Here is a 24,488-nt window from a genome sequence, read left to right as displayed (position 1 = left end):
GAGTCCCTCTCTAAATGGGAAATGAGTGTCACCTACATTTCTCTGTGGTTACAGAAGAGGGATCAGCTCCTCCCCGGGGTCACCTCTTACAAGTCCTCTAATCTGACCCGATGTGAAATGTTTCACGCTCTGTCGATGGCAGAGGACTGTAAGGAAACAACTCTCCCTTGAACAATGCCAGCCTTTGGAATTGCTCCCTTTTATATCCGTGCTGGGCCTTTAACTGGATTTTCTGGATTCCTATGTCTCACTGCACTTTATTACTTTTGTTGACTATAACATGTTAATGCTGTTTTAAAGGGCAGTGTATTCTTAGTCTTAACTGTCTTTCCTTCTGGGGTTATACCTAATGCTGTAATGAGAAGCAATGGTTATCTCATTTAAAAATCCTAGTGCCATCCTCAGAGGAGAATTTTCTGTCTCAAGGAGCATGGCTATCTTTCCTTTTCTCATATGTATTATGATTCATAAGAGGGGATCTAATTACTTCTTAAACAGCAGTGCCTGAAGGTGCCAACCTCTAAAGCACTTGGAATAAAGAGATTTTCTCACTGGCACCAGTGGAGGAAAGCCATGGGAAGAAAAGTAAACCTTCAGCTAATTTGATTATTTCTCATGCCAGGACTTCCATTAAAGTAAGCTCTCACCTAGGCCCATGTGTTTTAACTTCTCCAAAACAATTTGAGCAAATGTACCTGGGGAGCACTTGAAGAGCAAAATAAAGACTAAATAGCATTCAGGATCACAAGTAAAACACTCATAAGTAAGATAAAACAAAAACAAAATGAAAACAGCAACAGCCATGCTTTGATGACATCAGTCAAGGCAAGCATTTTTCATTCTCTTCAGTAGCACAGTTAAAGAGGAGCATGAAGGGACCATGTCCCTGTTTGCCAGGTTAATTAGATGAGTGATCCCTTAATATCACTGATTTGGGATCAGAGGGAGATTGTGTTTGCCCATGATTGTGCTGGCAGCAGTGCCTGCACTGACCCCAGCTGGGACTCCTGGGGGACAAGATTATATTATTACCCCTGAACCAGAAGCTCTTGAAGCTGGAAAGACAGAGCACATCCAGAAAAAGCAGATAGCCTTTATTTCATCTCTCTTCAAACTGACATCTCAGAGCATCCTTACGAAATACTATTGTGTGCTGAAGGAAGAAGAAACAGTGCTTCACTTCTGGATAAAATAGGATCAGTATACTTAGAGCAGAAGGGAAAGTCCTAGTCAGATGTGCAGTTCTTGTAATGGGCAGGCAGCAGGAGCTGTTGAAAAGCTCTGATGGTTTCGGTTGTGAAAGCAGTCTTTAATTCTTCTGGGCCTTCACTAAACTGAGAAGAAATAAATCATAGTCTGGTCTTGTGAAGCAGTGTTTTAACTCCTTAAATATGTACCTTTCTCTCTTTGCCTTGCCCACATCCTTAAAGGACACCTTCCTTCTGTAGATAAAAGCACCTTCCCACCAAGAAGGGTTGCTGATGTCAGTGAGCTATCCTTCTGTGATGTGCAACCAGGAGCCAGGTTGTTTGGCTTTCTGTTGCTTGTGGAGGGCTCTGTGTGTAAACGATATGCAGGGTGTGAGCAGTGGCTGTTCTGGATGGCAAACCATCCAGATGGCAGGTGTGAGGAAATTGAGACAGCAGTCACAGGGGAGAGCTGCTTCTCCAAGGAGAAGTACCAAGAAGGGAGCTCTAGGCTGAGCCTGGCTCTCTGGAAGACGTGCATTCCGAGACTGGGCTTAAGATGGCTGTGTGCCTCCATTGCAGATTCCTGGAGCCAGACACCAAAGCCTTTCCACCAAATCCCAGCCTTTCCATGAAAGTTGTGCTCCCGCCTCCTTTTATAGCGTAGCACCTAAAATATTTCTCAGTTTGAGATGTAATCGTACTCCTACTCAAGGGATTTAAACTTAATTTTGCAGACTCCCACTACAATGCTGACTCTTGGTTTTAATGCATCCTCTCAAGCTCTTCCATGTTGTACTGAATAAAGGGGGTAGCTCTGCTCTGTCCTCTGTCAGAGCTTCTGGCTGAGGTCACTGCTGGGTCCTAGTTAGTCTGTCATTTTGTGTCTGTCTGGACAGTATTTGCTGTCACCTTACTAAAGGAAATAAAGCTGATGTGATTGAGCTGTGTGCATGTTTGGAACTGTCATTCTGACTTCCCCTAATGAGTTTTGAATCTATGTCCATGATTCATACAGTTTGGACAGAGGAATAAAAGCCTCCATGCAAAAAATTCCTCCAAGTTTTACATAACAAAGATTTACATGAAACCAGGCACACCTGTAAATACCCCCGTGCAGGAAAGACACCACTGTGTGCTGAGACCTTCTTAGACATCAGAGAAATATCATTGGAGCTCTACTGTGAGATACAGAAAGCAATGGAGTTGCAGTTGTCTGCTGCTCTTGAAGTTGTCTACGCCTTGTTGAATGAGTTTGATGTCTATTTCAGTGGCTCCTTAATAATTAAACTCTATTGTTAAAGAGTTTAATAAGGTATTTAATACTAACTCATTAAGATTATGAAGAAGCAATCAAGTTCATGTTTCCAGTTAATAAAATTTCAAAATGTGGTAAAAAAAAAAGTATTAAATTATTTTTGTATTGTCATTCTGATTATAAATGTATGGCTTTACATACAGATCTTGATAAGCTTCTCTGTTGGTTGTAAATTTGTCAGTCAGGACCTCAAGTCCCGCAGACTATTTTTATGGCTCTTTTGTTGTGATGTATCCTTAACACTCCAGTGATGTGATGAAGTGTTTGTGGATGTGGAATAGAACTTCATTAATAAAATAATAACTCTTCTTAAGAGCTACATGTGCTCAAAGGCCCCCACATTTTTGAAGCATTTTAGATGTGTCTGACTTTTTCAGGAATGACCAGTTTAGTGCCTCATTGTCATCTAGCACTGCTTGTTTCTTCCAGTCATGAATCAGTTTTGCAGCTTCACTCCCAAGTGCACCCTACTGGTGATATTTTGAGAAGCATCACACAGTTTGCTACGTGATTATTGTAGAGCTTGTATTAGAAAAGAACTGCTTATAAAATCAATATAACCAGTCCATATTTAGAAATAATATTATGAGGCAAGATCATATAATAATTAGAAACCAAAACATCGTGAAGTAATTTGTTTGCATTATAGCTGAATTTAAGAGATGCTTCACTGCAACGCATCAGCTGTAGTAAGGAATAATCCCTATCCCTTGCCCTGACAGGTGTCGTGTATTTCAAGTCACCATGTAAATGCATGTGGTTGAAAGACTCAAGGAAAAATGTGGTGATGTGCATCACTTGTCCATCAGAGTCATGTCTTAAATGTATTTTCCTCTTTGTAAAACTACCCAAGGGATCTTTTCTCAAGTTAGATCATTAAAATAATCTTCTTTCTTTCTAATCTGGGATGATCAGCTTTGAATGAGGTTTGGGGGTAGGGCTTTCCAGTCGCCTGCTGTTATCATCCAGTGGTGATTGTACTGAAATTAAAAGTCTCTAGAGCTAAGCTGTTAACGCCATAACTGAACACTTTATTATCACTTATTTGGAAATGTGTTTTGTAATGGGAGAGAGCTCTAGAAATCCAAGATCTGCATTGCAGATGTTAGAGAACAGGTTCTCAGGAAAAAAAAAATCAATAAATAAAATTAAGAAGAGGCTAGATGTGGGTGTCTCACTTGGTAGACGTGATCCCCGGCTAATGGTAGAGGATTTTTGAGGATGGTAGGTTGATTTCAGCAGGAAGCCCTCACGTAGAAGAGCACTTGACTGTGCAGCCTCCCACTGCTCAGAGGCTGGGCATTCCAGGGGGTGCGGTGTGCAGGATGAGCTATATAACCTTGCTGTACATCAGCAGCACAACTCAGAATGGGACTACTAATTGCAGCACCTTTTAAAGTGAAGAGCTTTCAAAATGCAAAACACAAGAAGTTGACATACAAGAGATGCTTGAAGTAGTTTCACTTAAAGCTGAAAAAGCTTTGGGATGCAATCCTGTTTCATCCAACCTGTTTGCAAATTAATTATGCTAAGCAGGTTCTTTTAATTACATTGCTTGAAGGAAGAGCAGCAGAACACGTAAATTCCATGAGAGAGAAAGCAAAGATTTGTACTGCCAATTACAGAGCTAGATTCAACAGAGGCTGATGCAGCACGATGTGACAGAATGTGATTATTTTAACTGCAGTCTAGAGAAACTCAAATTCCTTATTTCTGTTTTTGTAAAAGTCCTGCAGAGTAGGTTGTATCACAGCATTTTTCCAAAGGATTACAGTTTTGTATGATGCAACTTTTGTGGCAGAACAGTCTGTAGAAAGTTGGCTCTTGTGTGTGGGGTAGATCAGGGTTGTGTGACCCAAATCACAGTGGAGGTCTATGCCCTGTGCTGAAATGCTGCTTCTTCACTGTTGTGGAGAAAGGCAAGCAAAAGGTGGTGGACTCTCAGCGTGTGGGGTACACCACCACCATCTAGTGGTTACTGGAGAGCTGGATGGAAAACACTAAGCAGGACTGACCTGGAAATTGGGAAGATTCTCACCTGGACCTGTTCTGCTTCAGTGTATTTCTGTATCTACTTAGTGAAGGTGTTCAAAGAGAAAGAGATGACAAGATCTGTTGCTAAGTCTGTCCCTGACCACGAGCTGGAGCAGCTATTAGAATGACGAGTTGTAGACACTGGGCAATTACAAAATGCAATAGGAAAGAGGCCTATTTTTATGAGGTACAAATACTTGGATAAGTGACTTGTGTGTGTCACCGTCACAGTTCCGAAAGTACGTGGAGAAGTTTAAAAAATTACTTAAAAAATAAAGCATGATTCCTATTTTGGCACATTACTGATGCTGAATGGAAAAAACCAACTGGTGGTTGGGAGGAAGGAAGACTTAAAACGATCATTTTTAACTCTAATCTATTCTGTTCAGGCATGTGTTCGTTTTGCTGTTTTTGTAAGCAAATACCTTTGGATGACTTGGCTATTACGTATAAAAATCTTATACTTTGAATGATAGAATTATATTACATATATAATCAGGAGTGCATTGTTGGAGGCCTAACCCAAGGCATTCATGCAGAACATCTATGCAATGCTTGAAGAGACACTGGCTACAAAAGGCAGTGTTCAGCTCCCTTACCTCTTGCACTGCTGGAGCCTGAGCAAGTTACCCAGTGAGCACCTTCACCAGCCTCCTACTGAGAGCAGAGCTCATCCTGCCTGCTCTGAGCAGCTGTCTGTTTTAAGGGGCAAATGTCGTGATGGATGTGATTGCTTCTTTCTGGACATTGTGGCAGGGACTTTGGTAACACACTGAGATGGGATGTGTGATTTTAGGGCAGATAAAGTAAGCTAAATCTCTTCCAAAAAATAGAGGTACTATTATTAGAGCAAAGTGGGAGGATCTGTTTTTCAAGCTATAGAATCTCTTTCATTTCCTAATATGAACGTTAGATAGCTTACCCAGGCTTTGGAAATTCAAGCCTGTCCCTTATTTTAAAGAAAAGACCTTAAGCAGTAAGGAGTTTTCTTTCTTGTTCATAATTTTTGTGGGGTTGAAACCAGATGATCTCTATGGTCCCTTCCAACCCAGCCTTCTTACGATTCTGTGGCCCTTAATTCTCTGTGTGAATAAGAGCTGCATCCTACATCCACTTCTCACTCCTTCTTTCCTCTCAGTCTCTTTCTAACTGCTATGGTCTGCTCTCTGCCTTCCTTCCCCCACTCCATAGCTCAGTCTGTCTGCCCTCTCATCTGCTGGTCCACGCTTCTGTTTGGAGATATGAGGGAGAAGCTGTGGGAGGGCAGTGTAAGCTGCTGTAGCTCTGCCATATTAGGGGGAAAACCAGCTTGGAGTCAGACCCTCGATCTGTGTTCAGGGCAGTAGGGTTTCTCTTCAACCCATGTTTTTCTTTCTTTATCCTCTGTTCCTTTACGAAGACTCATTGCCTTTGAGATATCTCAAGCTGGCACTGACAGGAAATGAAGCTTTTTGGCGAGGGGCTAGAGGTCCTTGACCTTCCCGCCTAGACTGTTAACAGCATTATCAGTTCTGTTGATAAGTTTTATTTTGCAGATACTACCAGCAATTAAAGCAGGGCCAGCATCTCATTTTCCATCACTGCAAGACAGCTGTCAGATATTAATGACCAGAGTTTGTTACGACCAGAGCTGGATTAAAACTGGTGACCTACATGTGAAAGATTCTGTATCTCATTACCTCAAGCTGTTCACTCCTAGATTTCTTTGAAATGTAATGCTGTTTTCTGTCTTGCTGATATTAATGCTGTTAGTTATCTGTGTGCTCTGTTCACTGAGGTGTTTGGGGATCGATGTCCTCTCATTGGTATTGCACACATTTTTCATCCATCCTCATTTTTGTCCTCTCTGATTGACCTTGGGAGATCTAGAAACTGGATAAAAACCCAGGAGTAAGAAGATCAAAGATTTTTTGCATCTAGGTCACTACTAATGATCCAGTGGTGGTCATTAGAGTTTAGCAACTGATGTAAATGCTTTCAATCACCTTCCATGTAGTCACGAAAATAAAGTGTGCAACACTTCTTGCCTTCAGTGGGTGCTTGATTAAGAACGAAGCTTTTGTGAGGAAGGCATCTGTTTGGGATTTAACCCCATTTTGGTAAGCTGATCAGCTGTTGGAAAATTACAATGCTCCAAAGCTTAGACCTTGCCTCGGTGTGTGCTTCCATTTTGGGGGAAGATTGTTGAGGTGGTGGTCCTACAGAAAAGCTGCAGCTGCTCTATGCTCACGGAGAACATTGAATATGAAGAAAGGAAGGTTCTAGGCAGGGTTCCAGTGCAGGGGTGCTGCCAGAGTTCAGTCTGCATTTCAGTCCGCCTGTGTGCACATTTTCCAGACAGACTGGTTCAGCAGTTTGGATGGTCCCACCCCAACTCCTGGACAAAGCAAGCAAGGCACATGACACACACACGTGTGAGGAGAAATCATTGTGCTGTGTGTGCTGCCTAGCTACTGGCTGATATAAAGTACCATTATGGAACAGTGAAATGTTTTCAATTCTGTCATGCATGCTTTTGGAAGGAGAGTGATGTTATTAGCAGTGAAATTCTCTCCTGAAATGGAAATACATAATTCAGTCTGTGGTTCACTTATTTCTATTAAAACTTAGTCTTTATTTCTGCTGTCAAAATACATTTAGAAAGAAACCTTCAAGTAGAAGGCAGGAAAAATTAAATTGCTTTTATCTTTTCAGTTAAACTTAAAAGAGATGTTAGTGGAAGGGGACTCTGGAGGTAGAACAATCTGTGCCTTTTGGGATCTGCTGCCCAAATGGAGGGAGGAGGATGAGCCTACAGGATGTCAGTGCAAGCTGAGGAATGAGGGGATCTTCTTTCCGATGTTGTAACTGTTCCCAGTGCAAATAGTAACTGCTTGCTGTGCCCCAGAGCTCTGCCTGCTCCCCAAAGCTCATTTGGATCCGTGGGTTTAGCAGACTGAGAAATGGAGAGACATAGAGGCAGAAAGAAACCATCCCTCCACTGTGTTTGTGCTTCTTATTCCCCTCAGCTGTGGGCAGTCTTTAAGTAAAAACTGTAAGCCTGACCTTAAAAGTGCAGTGTAGGGCAGTGAATGTTGTGGGATTCCAGAGAGGGCGACTGACTGCAAGGAAACGGTCAGGGCTTGTTCGGAAACAGAACTCGGGCATAAAAGCCTCATCTTGGCTCATTGGTTGGCCTTGGCATTTGTTTCTATTGCCTAAAAACAAACTCCAGCCTTTCCGTGGAGAATTTGGAAGAAGATCTGATTTGTGATCCAAGGTATTTATAAACCAAGATCTCACCTGCTTTACATGGGAACTGTAATTCCTGGGCTTTTTGGAGCAGCCAGAAGTTGGCTTTCCCTCTCAGTACTGCACTGCTTACTGACTCGAGTGCTGGGAAGGATTCAGCCATGCTAATTCTTGTAAATACCCAAAATTAAAAATAAAATAAAAAAGCTGGTTCCTATAGTTGTGTCCGGATTTGAGAATCCTCCTGGGGAGAGTTATGTGCCTCCACACCTCCCAGTAGAGACTGCAGTTAAATTGTCACCTCCTGATGTCTACATACTGTATAATTTGCAGCAAGCTTTGGACTTTAGATGTCAGCACTGCACACGTTGTACATGTGTAGGTTGACTCCGCCATGCATGGACTTTGGCTTTGTTCTGCCCAGTACATCTCAGACTTGCTCTATTTCAGTGGGGAGCCAGTCTTCAAATGTGAGGTGCTCTCTGGTCAAAAGACCCAAGCAGATGGACCCAAAAAATAATGAAGTGATAGGTAAGGTATAAAAAGTGGCAGAGTTGGTAAGAGGCTTATTTATCTATAATTTGTTCCTTCTGTTGCCTTGCTTTGCTGGTACGCTGGTGTCCACCCATATGGGTTGGTTGTGGGGTTAGACTGATGCTAGCAAATCCCTTTGGGATCACTCAGATCTCTGTGGGTGTGAAAGCAGCTCTTTTTTAAACTGAAAGCCTGTTATTAACCACACATCTCGTGAATCAGTACAGTTAGCTAAATCTACACACTGTTACCTCTCCAGAGGCAATAGGAACTTCATATCTATCAAAGGAAAAGCACAAAATAGGTCACTGTGACTAGAAACTGTACATTGCCCTCTTGTGAAAACACAGCCAGCTGCAGCAATTGAAATATCCGAGGATGCATTTCAGTTCAAAAGTCAATGTGTTATGCCACTCTTTATAAATACAGTGTAAGTTCATAAGTTCATAAGTTCATAAGTTCATAAGGTTGGAAAGGACCTATAAGATCATCTAGTCCAACCATCCTCCTATCACTATCTCTACCCAACTACTAAATTAAGTCCTTTAGCACCTCATCTAGACGCTTCTTGAACAGCGCTAGGGATGGTGCCTCAACCACCTCTCTAGGCAGGCCATTCCAGTGCCTGACCACTCTTTCAGAAAAGAAATGCTTCCTGAGGTCTAATCTAAATCTTCCCTGGCGCAACTTGTGGCCATTCCCTCTCGTCCTGTCATTACTTATCAGGGAGAAGAGGCCTACCCCCTCCTCACCACAACCCCCCTTCAGGAAGTGGTAGAGTGCAATAAGGTCTCCTCTGAGCCTCCTCTTCTCCAGACTAAACAATCCCAGCTCCCTCAGCCGCTCCTCATAAGACTTGTGCTCCAGGCCCCTCACCAGTTTTGTTGCCCTTCTCTGAACACGCTCCAGGGCCTCAATGTCCTTCTTGTAGTGAGGGGCCCAAAACTGAACACAGTACTCGAGGTGCGGCCGTACCAGAGCTGAGTACAGGGGGATGATCACCTCCCTGCTCCTGCTGGCTACACTATTTCTAATACAGGCCAGGATGCTGTTGGCCTTCTTAGCCACCTGGGCACACTGCCGGCTCATGTTGAGCCGAGCATCAACCAACACCCCCAGGTCCTTTTCCTCTCTACATTCTTCAAGCCATTCTGCCCCAAGCCTATAGCATTGCATGGGGTTATTGTGGCCAAAGTGCAGGACCCGGCACTTGGTCTTATTGAACCTCATCCCATTTTGCTCAGCCCAGCTGTTCAGCCTATCCAAATCCCTCTGAAGGGCCTCCCTACCCTCAGGCAGTTTGACACATCCTCCCAGCTTTGTGTCATCTGCAAACTTACTGAGGGTACACTCAATTCCCTCATCTAGGTCAGTTGGTGCTTCTGACTGACATCTCAGGGAGCATGCTTACAGGACAACAGCACCAAATTTATATGCTCAGGGATAGAAGAAAAAGCCCAGCTTCTCCCCTTGGCTCTACAGTCATTGTGGATTTCAGGCATCTCATCAGCATGCTAAACAGTACTGCCACTGTATCACTGTGACAGCTTAGGTTATATTTCAGCTTTGTGACAGGTCTCAAACACATGGTCTTGTGGCCTCAAATTTGCATTGCATTCAAGCTTCAGCACCACGCTGCTGCTGTCTCTGAATGTCATTTTGCATCAGTGGCTAGAATGGTTTATTGCAGATATTTATGAATTCTACTGAAAAAAAAATCATAAATTTTTCATTGGTAGATCTGGAAAGGTTATAGGTATGTCATCAGTTAAAGACAGCAGGGGGAGAATAGCACTTCATATTTCAGATGAGAATTAAAATTGTGTTCTTAACTAGGCTAGTCATGTTTTCAGGATATCATGCAATTCTTCATAATGGAAGAAGTCACAGAGTGCTCACCGGGAACGGGATGCATGTCATGGCTGCTGTTATGTACCTGTCATGGGATGTGTCACCCAGCAAGACACAGCACCTCTTGCCACTGATAAAGAAGAGTGAAGCAATGAACTCAGCATTGGTGTTTGTCAGACTGGCTGCTAAGCTACACACAGCAGACTTTATTTATTTGGTGAGCATTGGCTCGCAAAAACGTTTTTTCTCAACAAACAGTGCTGCCAGAATAGAGGTAGCATGGGTGATGCTGTTGTTCCAATTAGATACCAGGACTGCCTCAGCTGAGTGATGATCTGGTCAATAAGAGAAGCCAGACACAGCCATTGGGGATGGAGGGTGGGGATGGAAGAACTATTGATGCCTAGGTTCCTCAGCAGCGGGTGGAAATGCTTAAGTTTGAGACTTTTCTCTACCATCAGAACTCTTATTTAGGTTAAATGTAGATAGTTTTCTTTCCAAGACTGGAAGACTTGGGTCTATCCCAATGCCATATTTTAGCATCAGTAAAAAGCCCTGGAGCCCATAAGCCACAGCAGGCTATCTTTTTTTAACTTTAGACATGTACTGTCTGAGGCACATTTCTGATTTCTGCTGTTGTTTGACAGGGACTATCTGTATCTATACAGTGGCCCTTTGTTCAGCACTCGTTACTTCCTCAGAGGCTGAATTCTCTGCCCGCTTTGCTGAAGGCCTTTGCCTGCGTAGTATTATCACTGAGGTATGTAGCTGTCATTGAGTAAAGAATTCTGAGATTCCTTTACAAGGAAATCTGGTTGCAGCCTTAGTTATGAAGATGCTACCACCTCTCCATAAAAATCTCAGGCTATGAGGAGGGGGGCTTTGCCTTATTTTTATGAGAGCACAAACACTGAAGCAGACTCAGTGCCAACTCTGTCATACATTATAAATAAGATGCCACGTGGAGATGAATTCTAGAGACAGCTGCCTTAACATAGTGGTTGTTCATCAGATACCTCTGGGCGGATGATTTATGATGTTTAGAGGTTTGAAAATCCTTTGGCCATCAAAAAGACCCTTTAAGCCAGGAGTGTATTGAGAAAGGAATGTGATGGGAGGACAGAGTCAAGAGAAGTGCTCGTGCTGGAGCGTGAATATGCCAACCTGTTAAGTCCGTGTAAATAGAAACCAATCAGGAGGATGCTTTATTGGATCGTTCTAATCTAGTACTGCTGTAATTTTTGTTGCTTTTCTTGGAAAATTTTAACATTTTATGAGATTTGGCTCATTATTTTTCATCCTTAATTGCATCTGACGTGAAATGTGAGTCTTATCAAATATGTGTGAAATGTATTATATTAGTGCTTATTTATAAGTAACCCCCAGAGGCCATTATATGCAGTCAGGTCATAGAGGAGGTATGAATGAACTTGGAAGATGGCAGGAACTGAGATGTATCTCCCAGCTACAAACCTTAAAAGGACAGTTTTGCAATTGGCATCACTGGGAACAGTTCCTGGGAGGATCCTTCCTGGCAAGTGTAAACCAGCATCCTTCTGGAAGCAAGTTGGTAGTGCAGAGTTTGGTCATGATTACACAGTTTATTGTTCTACTCTTAATGGCTGTAGGGCTTTTTATTCATCATTACTGACTCTAAAATGCAAGAATATTAAAGATGATGAGATTTTCCCTGGAGGTGTTCAAGAAAAGGGTAAATGTAGCACTGAGGGGCGTGGTTTATGGGCATGATGGTGATGGGTTGATGGTTAAGCTAGATGATCTTAGCAGTTTTTTCCAGCCTTAATGATTCTGTGATCTGCTGCTCTATTAAAATAAGAGAGCTAACTTATCCAAAGGCAGGTATGACTAATCTTCCTCTGAATTCTCACCCCTATATGGAACACTTTCTAAGCTATTATTCTTGTTATTGTATTGCCTGCTTGCTAAGGACTGAGTAGCTGTTATTGTTTATTCATGAGAGCCTACAGACTGATTTATCCAATATGTTTAAAAGAATACTTAGGGAAAAAACTCAAATCTATTACTCATATTCATTACTCAGTGTTGAAAATCAACAGTTAATCCTTAGTGTGAGATAGTTTCCATAATTATACTGCTGGGCAGTTCAGATGGCACCGCTCTGCATTTTTGGGTGTATTTTTGAAGTAATGTTTATTAGTGGTAAACATTGATTTTGATCCATCCCTCCAGTTCTTCTTCACTGCATGTAGAAATAGACCTTGATTTCGCTTCTTGCAAGTGGACTTAGTTGGACGTCAGGTTTTAGACATTTTTTGTGGGAGAGAGGAAAAATTCCAATGGAACTAATCTTGAACCAAAAATACATCAGCACTACAGTGAAGGCATCAGCTCTACATTTGTGCATTTCATGCACAGTGTAAGTGGTGTGGGTATCTTCGGTTTATGTGGTGCAGAGCGTGAGGTAATCTGAAGGAGAGCACGTCCCTACTCTAAGCTTGAGTGATAAAAAGGCAGCAAGGAATCAACATTAGAAAAGCATAGTGCTTATATGCCTTTATTGTATCCTTTTCAGCTGACTCAGAGTTATGTTATTGAAACTTTATTTGTTATGACCATGTCAGATAGTGCGTGCTGTGGCATACCTTGGTGATAACCAACGAGCACGGGTAGCAGATTCCTTTAAAGATGCATACTGATGTATTTTTTTTATTTTTTAATAGAGCTTTCTTCGCCTTTTTAAATAAAGATCATTTCAAATGTAAAAGTCACTTATTCTCTTGCACTTTTTAGAATTTATTTTCTGCTACCCTTTTGTATGGCTGATGGTGGCAGGTCTAGTAGTGAGTCACGTATAGAGTGAGTAAATGAACTATAAGAGCTTAAATGAACCGAGTGCTGGATAAATTCATAACTGGCTGGTACATCTGTAGAAGAGGCTGCTCCCCCCATTGTAGCTTTTTCCTTCAGACTAAGGCATGCATGATGGTGGCTTTCTGATGGCAAAAAGGAGCTTCAGCTGCTTTTCAGAGGTTCCATGTGCTGAAGAATTTAAGTTACTCGGGAGCTTCACTGCGTTATTCCAGCAGGCAGATGCAGGAGAGATGCCTGCTTCCCACCTTTCCCCCACAAATTCGTTTAAATTAATTTTGTATAAGTCTGCATTCCCTAAGAATTTGTTGGAATAAGAAAGATGAAAGTAGGGAGAAGCTCTGTTCTGCAGGATGATACTATCTGCTTTAGCAGACCAACAGCCTAGAAAGGAGAAACCTTTAGGAAACATTGGCTTGTGAGCACAGCCAGTAATTGTGCAGCAACAGCCTATCCAGGGAGGTGGCATCTTTGTATGAGGGCAGAGATCCATTTGGCACGTGGGGGGGTGGTTTTACATCTCCTTCTACAGATGACAAAGATAAATGATGGAAAGAAAAAATGACTTACAGCAGGACTTTCCTTTCTTGAACCGTTTTAGACATGGAAGAAGAGTATAATGCTCCTTTACATTCTTGGAAAGTTTTGGTCAAGATCCCCTCCCTTAAGGGGAGTTGATCTGTAGAGCTAGAAGAAAAGGAGCAGAGTACCCAAGGTTTCTTATTTCTTGGATTCCTGGTTTTCTTCTAGACCAGCTCATATGCCCACCTTTTCCCAGGTGATACTGGCTGTTTCATTCCCTTCTTTCCCATCCATGGGAAAAATCCATTGTAGTCAAGTCACAGAGAAAAGTCTTCCAGGCTCCTTGCACTGACTCTTCTTTCCTCTTCTTTTTAGTTTATTTTTGGACACTAGTTTTTGTTGGAATCTCTCTCAACCACGGTTCATAGATACTGTGATAGCTAATAACAGTGATAACAATACTGTTATTGATGTGGAACCGTGTTATTCATGGTTGTTTTTTCAGCATCAGTCAAGAGTGAAGTCTTTCAAGATATTTTTCCTAAGTAAGAACTGATTTAGCCCCCTTCTTTTATACAGGCATGTATATGTCTGATCCTTTGTGTCAGAATGCTGTTATTTCATAGTATTTATATGCTGCTGGGCTTGCAATTCTTGTCACTGACCTTTTAAAAGGTTCATACTTCAAGAGAAAGCCTAGATATGGAAGAAATTATGTTATCCTGAGAAGCTATAATCTTAAAATCCCACTGTATTGAGTACTATTTTGTTATTATTCTCCATAAGAAAATAATTGGAAAGATTACAAATGGATGAATATTCAGTGCAAGTCTGTTCAGAATTTTCAGAAGGAAACCTGAAAATTTCTGCTCATAGCCTCATTGCAAAAGAAAAGCTTTGAGATAGGCATTGCAGAAATTAGAAATGTGGGCCTCTTTCCAGTTTCAAATCATTAGTAACTTCATACACTTCTTCTGGTTGGATTGCTTTCAAATTCAGTACTGAAAGTCACTAAGACGTGCCTGGAGACACAAGGGAAAAAAGAAAGGTGATATCAAATCATTGTCACCTACCTTCTATCTATTAAACAAAAATTGATAGCAGCCTTCCTCCACCTAACTTGAGGGTGTTTTCATTCCCTCAGCTTTACTCCCTTTTGTTCTGCATTAGAACTTTCTTCTGCAATACACCCTTTCGCCAACTCTGTTCAGGTATCAGTCTGTGTGCACTTAGGGACAGTTATGTGGCCTCCAAACAAAGAGATGTCAGGATTTACCCATGTTGGTTCCCAAGTACTCACTGTAGCCCTCAGGCGATGTAAAAGGTTTTCAGTTTGTGATATAAAACAAAAAATAACCGTGTCCAGTCCATCCCCCAGAGTTGCTTGGGCACAGAGTGATGAAGATAAGGGTTATGTGCACATGGCTCCATGGTGACTGGCTTAGAGACTGTGGCTGTAATGCAGTTATTTAGCCTGTTACGTGTTCCTGTTGGGCCCAGCTGCCTTCTATGTGTGTGTCTGGGGGTTCCCTTTCCTAGCCCAGCAGCAAGCATCAGGCCATGCTGGTTTTGTGGGCAGTCACCTCTTTCCATTTTCTGTCCTCAAATACTTCATGCTTATCTCGGTGGAGCAAGTTCTTGCAGAGTGCTTGTGGTGTTGTATAGCTTTCATCTTTCTCCACTCCTTTGGTCTCTCTGGACTTCAGGTTGTAGTTTTCTTCCTTGGATTGAAAGGTTTATGGACTGCCCTGCTGCCAAAGGCTGGATGAGCAGGAAGAAAAACCTGAGTCCACAGGTTCCCAGCTCACTGGAGTGTGCTGTGGCTGTGCAGGGCTTGCTTGCTCTCCCTAGAAGCGAAAGCACTTCATTGGTAACTCCTGAACAGACAGATTTTGCACTTGGTATTAAGAGATTGGGAGCTCATCACTCACTGAGATCTTAGAGAATCATAGAATATCCTGAGTTGGAAGGGACCTTTAAGGATCACCAAGTCCATCCCCTGGTTCCACACAGGACTACCTGAAAATCAAGCCACGTGACTGAGAGCACTGTTCAGATGTTTCTTGAACTCCAGCACCCGGAGCCGTGAGCACTGCCCTGAGGAGCCTGATCCATAGCCACCACCCTCTGGTGAAAAACCTTTTCCTGATGGCCAACCTGATGAGGTTCGAGTCCTCAGTTCTCTCATACTCCCACCTGCAGTCATCTTCTGTAGTTCCCTTTCGGTGCTTTGCTGTAACAGCTCCGCAGTGCTGTAAACATTTTATGAGGCTGTATTACATAAAGTGTTTGAGATATTTCAGGCAGAAGAATCTTTTCTGCGGCTCCATCTGTATATTCATAAGACGGATATCTCAGACTACAGTGGCTCGTGATTCAAATCCCTTTCTGGCTGGAAATAGCACTTACTGATGCTTGCTTCCATGGCCCTGTTCTTTTGGGAAATTTGCACTAAGGGCTTCACAGCCCAGCAGGCATAGCATTCAACTTAATGCTCTGAATCTTTGGATCCAAAACTCGCTGGGAAGATAAAGCGTTTTTGCAGAAATGAAGGGAAACCAAATAAAAAGAAATGTCCCAGATCAGTGTATTCTCCATCTGGTGCGTTCCCAGATTCCTAAAGAGATATAACACAATGTCAAGAAGAAGGATGTTGTAATGAGCCTGGTGCCTAGCTGCAGCACAGCAGGATCCTGACATTGTCGTAGCCCTGTGCTGTCCCTGACCTTGGGGTAGTGGAAGGCTGTGCCAAACTTACACAAAGTGTTCCAGTGCTGTTGCTCAGTTAAGGGAGATCAAAGAGAAATAACATTTAATCAGCCCTACTCCTCCTGCTATAGGGCAGCAGTACTAATTGTTTTGATGGCAGTTCTCTGAAGATTTTTCTTTTAGCACTGAGTAATAACTGATGCTATTGTATTGACCTGTAGCACTACCACAGTTCAATTAAGTTTCTCATTGTCCAAATCTAATCAGAGAAAAGCTGGGATTGAAAATCGATTCATTTCCTGCTAGTCACTGACTAATTCCCTCACAGACGAGAATATAGAGATTAATTTTTCAGCCTGAAAGATGTGTAGAGGAGGACCCTGCCACGTCTGTGTTTCAGAAGGGGAAACACGGTCTCTTACTTCCCATTCATCTTTCTCCAACACCTTGGCATATGCTGGCTCTGCTTTTTTACTGTGGGTCTTCGCTTTCGCACAAGCTTTGATTTGTTTTCTGCTCTCTGAGCCCGACCTGTATCTCAGACAACTGCAGAGAGCCAGTACTGACGATCCAGGGTCAGCTCCTGAATTCTCAAGTATTTATTCTCTGCGTGCTTCAGATTGTCCATTTCTGCAGTGTCACTGGTGTACACATGGAGAACCAAGACTTGGATCTGAAGAGTCATTTGGGCTCTGATATTTGGGATTATCCTTCACAGACACTCAGCACTGCAGCTCAGCTGCCCCATTTTTCTCGGCCTTTCCTAAATGCTCACCTCAAGTAATTTCAACAGTATTTCAGCCTTCTTGTGTCCTTTGATGAGATCCATTTATCGTGTTTCCACATGTTTTTTAGGGATGTTTTCTCCCTATTGTTTTTATTCCCCTTGCTGCTGCAGACACCTCTGCATTGCTTTGCAGCAGTGAATCGTGGCAGTGTTGAAAGGTTCGAGTCCACGCCTTTCAGCTGAAGCCCAGATACATGTGTGTGTTGATCCGCTGTAATTCTGTGCCCTGATAACTCAGCAGAACACAGTCAGACCCACATTTTTCGATGGCTTGAGAGGACAGCTTTATTACGGGCCTTGGAAGCAATCTGGCCAATGAGCCCATGCAGCCCTGTGTTACCAGGTCGTGGTATTGCACACTCAGATCCTGCGTCTTCCCACTGTGATAGCTCTGGAGCTTTTGCCTCCATAAAGCAAACGAAAGGACTAGAGCTGAGCCACAAAACAGCTCTGTCCTGTTACATTGCAGGCATTCACATGCTTCAGATGAGAAGTGCTTTGGGATGCCAGTGACAAGCTGGGGGGAATTAATAACTCCTGGAAGGCTGAATGGGAGAAGAGGGTAGAAAAAGAAATTGGGTCATATTGTGCTGTCTGTAAAGGCAGCAGCAAGAGGAAAGCAAACATAAAATGACCTCTGAAGCAATGCAGCTACGTTAAAACAAGAGAAAAATGGATTCATACAGTGGCTTCATTGCCTATCCCATCAGTAGATGTAGATATGGACAAGGTAAATACAGCCATCTTGCCGTTTCTTGGATTCTGCTAGTGTCCAAGAATAACATGTTGAGCTTGAACTTTAAAAGGCACAAATCCTGATGCAGCAGCACCAGTTTTGTTCATCTGTTTTCCTGCTGGAAGGCAGAGGGAACACAATTCACAGATGGTGAACGGAGTTTATTAGAAGGCCATGCTTATTCTTTCCAGCTTTATCGGCGAAGTAAAAATAGCTAGGAAAAAGTAATTGAAATGTTCTCCACAGAACCCCTGCAGTTCTTACATGCATCATTAACCCACAGAGCCAGATCAACCAGCCAGTTTTCCTCTGGCTTTACCTGTGCTGGAGCAGGGATCCGGCATCCCTCATGAGACCCAGTGGTGCAGCACTTGCTTCGACTCGTGGAGAGCTGAACTGAAGCATCACTGATTCTCCCCCACGGAGATCAGCACTGTAGCTGAGGGCGGCCACTGAGAGAACTTTCAGACCTCTCTTAGGATTTCTCTGCCTGATGGAGTGATGACACAGGGCGAGGAGGAACAGGGGATAGGATGGAAAAGCTGTGCCTTACAAGTGAATGTCATGTTTGGATTTGTTTCTGGGATTCTCGGTCATGTTACAGCATCACAGCACTAGCACTGCGTGGGGACATGGTCCGATTCCATCTCCAAGAATATCAGTGATGAAATTGAAATGTTATATCTGTCACTCCATTTCCAGTGGCATGTGGTCCAGCGGGGTACGTGTGCCACTCTGTGCCGAGCTCTGCTACTCTGTGGCTGAGAGCAGAGAACAGGACAGGAGCACCCGCATTTCTGGGATCCAGATCAATTAACATTTGGTTAAACTGTGAATGGAAACACGCACAGCTTCCAGAACGACTTCGGCTTTTGTGGAGCCGTATTCTTGGCTACTTCTTCCTTGCCTGTTGTTGTAGTGAAGTTCTGCCTTGGAAAGCTCTGAGTCTCAAATGCTCAGTGGTTATCTAAGTCTGAATGCTTGTCTTTTAAAGGGCACTTGGGGATGGTACCACAGAACTTCAGTGTAGCAGGGTGCTGGTAATTGCCTCTGGAGCAGGGTGTCCAAAGTTTGCTCAGATGTGTTGTGTGAGGAAATCCATAGACCGGACATCTGGACACCTTAGAGCAGTGGAAGACCCGGCTATGGAGGTGATGGCTCTGCACTCCTTCTTGCCTGGGTCCTGTTTTGGAATTTGCCTTGTTTGCCCAAATGTCTTGGGGAGTCCTGACTTCAGTAGCAACATTTAGATCGTTCAGTTCATTCAGTATCACTTCCAAAGAATGGTGACTCATGGAGAACTGTTGCCAGGTGACCAAGGGTGACGGAGCAGTGGCACAGCTGCACAGAGAGGTGGTGGGGTCTCCTTCTCTGGAGACATTCAAGACCCACCTGGACGCCTACCTGTGCAACCTGGGCTAGGGAGCTGCTTTGGCAGGGGGTTGGACTCAGTGATCTCTAGAGGTCTCTTCCAACCCCTACAATTCTGTGATTCTGTGACAGAACTAGAAGTAAGGAAATGGTTTCAAATTTACTGTTACCATAGGCACTGTTCAAACCCCACTGGAGTCACTAGATTACTGCTAACGATACATTGCGTTCATTGTTGTGATACAGATGGGATTAAAGAAAAATTGTGAAAATTACCTGAGATGAAGTCAATTTCAACATACTCTTACTGAAGGAAATGCTAGAATCCAAATCTTCTGCCTCCTTACAAAGATGCTCAGCCACTGATTTGATTAAGAAAAACAGTTGTGCACTGTCTGATTCCTCTGATACAAGTCCGTGTAAGCTGTTCCCGTTTGGGAACTCAGAGTTCCCTGATCTCCAGTGTTCTGTAGCTGGCATTTTCCCCCCACCCTTGCAGGAATGCTCTCTTCCAACAGTCAGCTCTATGGCTCTAGAGAATGAGACTTAACACGAATAACAGTGGCGTGTTGTGCCCTTCCTGTCCTTATTTTGCTCCTCATCAGCAACTCTTTACCATGTGGGTTTCATCTGTTTTAAAGACGTACCAGTCCTGACCTGCTCACAAACCATGCATCCTCAAGGTAGTCAAAGCTTGTCCGGCAGGAGGAGAAAAGTGCTGGCTCATATTTCTTCCTTCTGTGGTGACCCTTGGGGCTGTTCTGGTCATGCTCTTGTTATGTGGGTTCTGTGCAGAAAGGTGCAGCCCTGCAGTTCACCCTGGGACCAGGGCAGGTAGAACCTTCCCAAAGCATCTCAGCCCATGCATCTCCTCCCATCCTTATGCCTTAACAGGTGTATTGTAAGAACACCATAAATTATAATAAGTTACATTCTCTAAAGGACAGAAAGTAAACCAACTCTTGTGTTTGTACGTGGAAGTTCTGGCAGGAACCCAGAGCTCTGTCCTCCTGAAAAGCTACGGAGCAGCACTCTGCTCCCCAGTTGTTTCAGGCATCCTCCTCAGAGACCAGAGTACTGCTGCAGCTTCTGCTCACAATGAACACACCAATTGCATTCACGTGCTGTGGTTTCAGATAGACTTAACGCCGTGGCTGTGTGTCCGGGGAGCTCAGTCTGGGCTTCTGCAGAACCTAGACTTCCCTGCTTCAAAGTCCTCGTTTGCTCAGCTCCCAGAGGTGAACTGCGTGGCTAGTAAACTTAAAGAGAGGAAATAAAATCCTAACACTGCAGATAAATAGGGTAAGCAAGTACTTTCTAACACGTAACTGTAGCAACAGGAATTGCCTAAGGCTTTTCTCATGGGAGCCAACTGCACCTCCAGCCAGTTGCAGTACCCTGCAGTAGCCTTTTACTCTCCCTTTGAGGCTTAAAATTGGGTGATAAAATCAAAAGAACCACAGAACACCCTGGGCTGGAAAGGATTCATGAGGATCATCGAGTCCAACCCCTGCCCCTGTGTCCTAGCTATTCTGGACCTTCTGAAACCCTCCCAGGCACGTGCCCAGCTGCTGTAGGCCTGGGACAGTCCCCGTTGTGTTCCTTTTCTTGTCTTTGAGACTGTCAATGAGTGCCATATGAGGCGACATAAGCACGTGTACTCCATCGTGCTGAAATCAGGTGCTTGTCTGCCCATGCTCTGCATCTCCCATTTCCACTTGGCTAAGACTACGGTTTAACACAGAAGCCTTCAGGGCGGTTTTTAAACACGTTTTGACAATGTTTTTCAGTTGTTGTGAGCTAAAAGTAATACAGATCAGCAGGTACAGACTGGAGAAGAGTGTCCTCAATCCCTGAAGGACCTTTTACTGCGTTTTCTCCCTAGAGGGAAGTACACAGAGATAACAAAAAAAAAGGCATCGATCCCATTTGTTCCCCTCACAAGGCTGTGAATGCCGCTGCCTTTCTCAGCTGAGAAAAAACACTGCCCTGGTTCTCAGCTGAGAAAAATGGCCCTGGTTGTGATGAAAAAATTAGGATGGTTTTCTCCGTTATGTGCCATGGATGTTGTAGAGTGGCATGAGGGACAGACACACCTGGCTGACGCTCACTGGATGGGGTGAGACGTTCAGGTTTCCCAATGACTGACTCAGAAATGGCCATCAGCACCCCCAGCCAGCAGCAGCTCCTGGCGCCTCACTTCATCCCTCCCTTCTCTCAGAGTGGCTGCCACTTCTCATCCTTTTCATAGGTGACGTTCTCCATCGCAGTGTGCTGTGCTATTACAGAGTCCGAAATGCAGAGAAAGCTGAAGTCCTCCACGTGATGCTCATCTGTAATGCTGCTCTGCTGCGGCATTTCCGAACAGAGGATATTAAACGTGAGCAGCACAGCCCCATGTCGTTTAACCACATCTCAGCTTCCATCTTAGCCACTTGTGTTCAGTTACTGGCAAAAGAGAACGTGGTTTGGGTTGTATTCTACTATAACCGTTTTCTATTTATTCTTTGATTTTGCAGTTCTTTCCGTACGGAGATGCTTCCAAGTTTGCCCAGCACGCCTTCCGAACCTTTGATAAAAACGGAGATGGGACCATCGACTTCAGAGAGTTCATCTGTGCACTGTCCATCACCTCGAGAGGCAGCTTTGAGCAGAAGCTGAACTGGGCCTTCAACATGTACGACCTGGATGGGGATGGGAAGATTACAAGGGTGGAAATGCTGGAAATCATAGAGGTGAGATCCGTGCGGTACTCAAAAGGAGCACATCTGAACATCACATATCTCTTAGCTTTTAAACACACAGGAGAGGCCGTGTGCTGTGTCACTGAAACAGCATGTTATGCACACCTGTCCAGTACTGACCCAAGCCAAAGTGATTTAAACAGGCTGATATTTTAATGGCCGCAGGAGCACAGGTGCAGGCAATGCACCTGTGTGACCGGAAGGAGTGGAGTCTGACTCCACCTCTCCCAGACCCCATTTCAGGGCTGACTACCACTGGGGAAGGATCTCTTGTTGGAGATCCCTCCCCTGTGGAGTTCCAGGTGAGCCTTGACCATCAGTGACAGGTGAACCTTTCCTTAGTTTACCAGTTGTCTTCATGCCATCTGGATGAGCCATACAAAAATATACTGTACACCTTCATTATGTTGTGTGGGTACTATTCTTTCAGGGTATTCACCCTACAGACGTGTAACCTCTGAGAATTGCTGTGAATATATACATGCACGTGAGCTGTTAAAGATCAGCAGGCCCGTGTGTCTGCTGACCGGTGGATCCAACACGAGAACAGCGTGGCAAAGGATTTAGGAAGCCCGCTGCAAAACCACGTGACACGTGTGAAACTTCTGCCTTACAGCCTCAGTGGCTGAAACCTTAATGGAGATTTAAGTTGTGGCAGAAATTTGCACAGGGATAACAGCATGCAGCCTTAAGAAGGCTTTCACTAATGGACTTCAAGGTTTAAGACAACTGTTGTATGTGAGGAGAAGCATTAAGTTTCCTTCCCCAGTCTCTGGCAGCTCCCAGCACGGTGGTTACCTCCAAGCTTACACACGGTGAGCTTTTCAAAGCAGATGACTTCTAAAACTTTATTCATCACTTCCATGCAATTTCCCAAGGGAGTGACTGAAAACCAAACAAACCACCACAGCATACAGGCTACGGAAGTTCGGTGCTGTAGAACCAAAGAAATGTACTCCAGCGTGCAGAGTGCAAGCACTGAAAGACACCTGCACCTGAAGGAGGGAGTAAAAGACATCCGCCTGTGTTGTCAGTGAGCAGACATCAGGTTCTGTGAAAGAGGGAGCCGTCCTCAGGGACACTGGCCGTTGCTTCACTGTGAGAGCACGGTGCCAGAATTCGAACGCGTTAAAAAATAGATGAACAAAACCAAATAGAATCGAGCTGGCCCTTACGTTGACTTCTCTGTTTGGTTTCTTTCCAAAGGCCATCTACAAAATGGTGGGCACCGTGATCATGATGAAGATGAATGAGGATGGCCTGACGCCCGAGCAGCGGGTAGACAAGATCTTCAGTAAGATGGATAAGAACAAAGACGACCAGATCACACTGGATGAGTTCAAAGAAGCTGCAAAGAGTGATCCTTCCATCGTATTACTCCTGCAGTGTGACATTCAAAAATGAGCTCGTGTATAATGCATCATAGACTGCACAGAAGTTTAATGTTCCATTCAGTTTGCAGCTGTTTCCACACACACAGAAATCTGCTTGGACTACCTATAAATGGACTTGCTTCTTGTGTTTGAAACACTCGTGTGCATGAGAATGTCATTTGCTAAAGAATTTTAAAGGTATATATTACAAAAATAAACTGCCACGACGTGATGTGTGCAATGTCATTTCATCCCAGCCCTGTTCCTCCGAAGCCTGTGCAGCAGTCCCGTGCTGCAGTGAATTATATTATTTATTGTTCATGTTTTACTGATGCTAGCTCTGTGTCTCCTAGACTGAGTAATGTTAGTGACACTGAATTCCCACGGTAATGTTGATTGTTTATTATAAACCATGCCACCATTCTGCTGTAAAGTAGTATTGGACAGACGGAGGGGAGAGCTCTCAGCTCTCGAGTCTGATCCACACGTGTGCTCGTACTGTCAGTGGATATAAACGTACTTCATTTGCATGCCTTTTAGGTTTGCCTTAATTCTTACCTCATTTGCATCCCTTCAATCTGGAAAGAGCTATGTCAGAGGAATGCAGTACAAAAACAAAGCGATCCCTGCTAAAATGTTCCCCTTAAAAGTATATATAAATATATATATATATAATGTTTAAACTATTGTTTTATTGGCAGTTTAAAGGTTTTATTGGAAGTGTATTGATCTTTGCCTGAATTTTCAAAAGCTTCCACAGAGGTTGCAATATATATGTCCCAAATAAATTTATAACGTTTGACCTCTTCCCCTAATTCTTATTTCACGTCTTCAGCATGGCAATAGGAAAAGAAAATCTATCTTTAATTATCTGTCGCTGTACTACTGGGAAATATATATATATTTCATTATGGAAAGCATGAAGAAAACCTTGCACTCACTCGGTATGAGTCGTGTTATACAAAGTGAACACTTGTAGTGCTTGTATTTCCAACAGAGCAGCTGTTTATCCTCTGAGATGTTGATGCTACAATTAACAGTATACCTACTGGACCTGTGCTTACATCACTTTTGCAGCTAGCTGGAAGTCAAATACAGTTTATTTGCTTGGCCTCACCCTGGTCTTCTAATGTTTTTCCCATCTTAAGTAAGAGTTTTTCCACTTGTAATATGCCATGAAACTACTACAGGTGTTATATAAAGAAATGCTCTCTACATTTGTTACCCATCATTAGCAGTAT

At 43.5% G+C, this 24,488-nt stretch overlaps 1 protein-coding gene across 2 annotated transcripts in view; it reads left to right on the top strand.

Moving 5' to 3' along the window:
* The window catches only part of VSNL1 (visinin like 1), a 74,925-nt gene extending 50,869 nt beyond the window's left edge, over positions 1–24,056 (top strand). For both annotated transcript variants that reach the window (XM_065730682.1, XM_065730683.1), the window contains exons 3-4: positions 21,650–21,865; positions 23,081–24,056. In XM_065730682.1, coding sequence (XP_065586754.1) covers positions 21,650–21,865; positions 23,081–23,278 — 414 coding nt within the window. In that variant the 3' untranslated portion in view covers positions 23,279–24,056. The remainder of the gene's footprint in view (positions 1–21,649; positions 21,866–23,080) is intronic.
* Positions 24,057–24,488: the final 432 nt, after the last annotated feature.

Source organism: Cyrtonyx montezumae, unplaced genomic scaffold (genome assembly GCF_038088225.1).
Source record: "Cyrtonyx montezumae isolate F1298 unplaced genomic scaffold, pur_monq_1.0 scaffold_13, whole genome shotgun sequence".
Lineage (NCBI taxonomy): Eukaryota > Metazoa > Chordata > Aves > Galliformes > Odontophoridae > Cyrtonyx > Cyrtonyx montezumae.
Note: the sequence above shows the minus strand (reverse complement) of the source record. Positions and strands in the feature narration are given on the sequence as shown.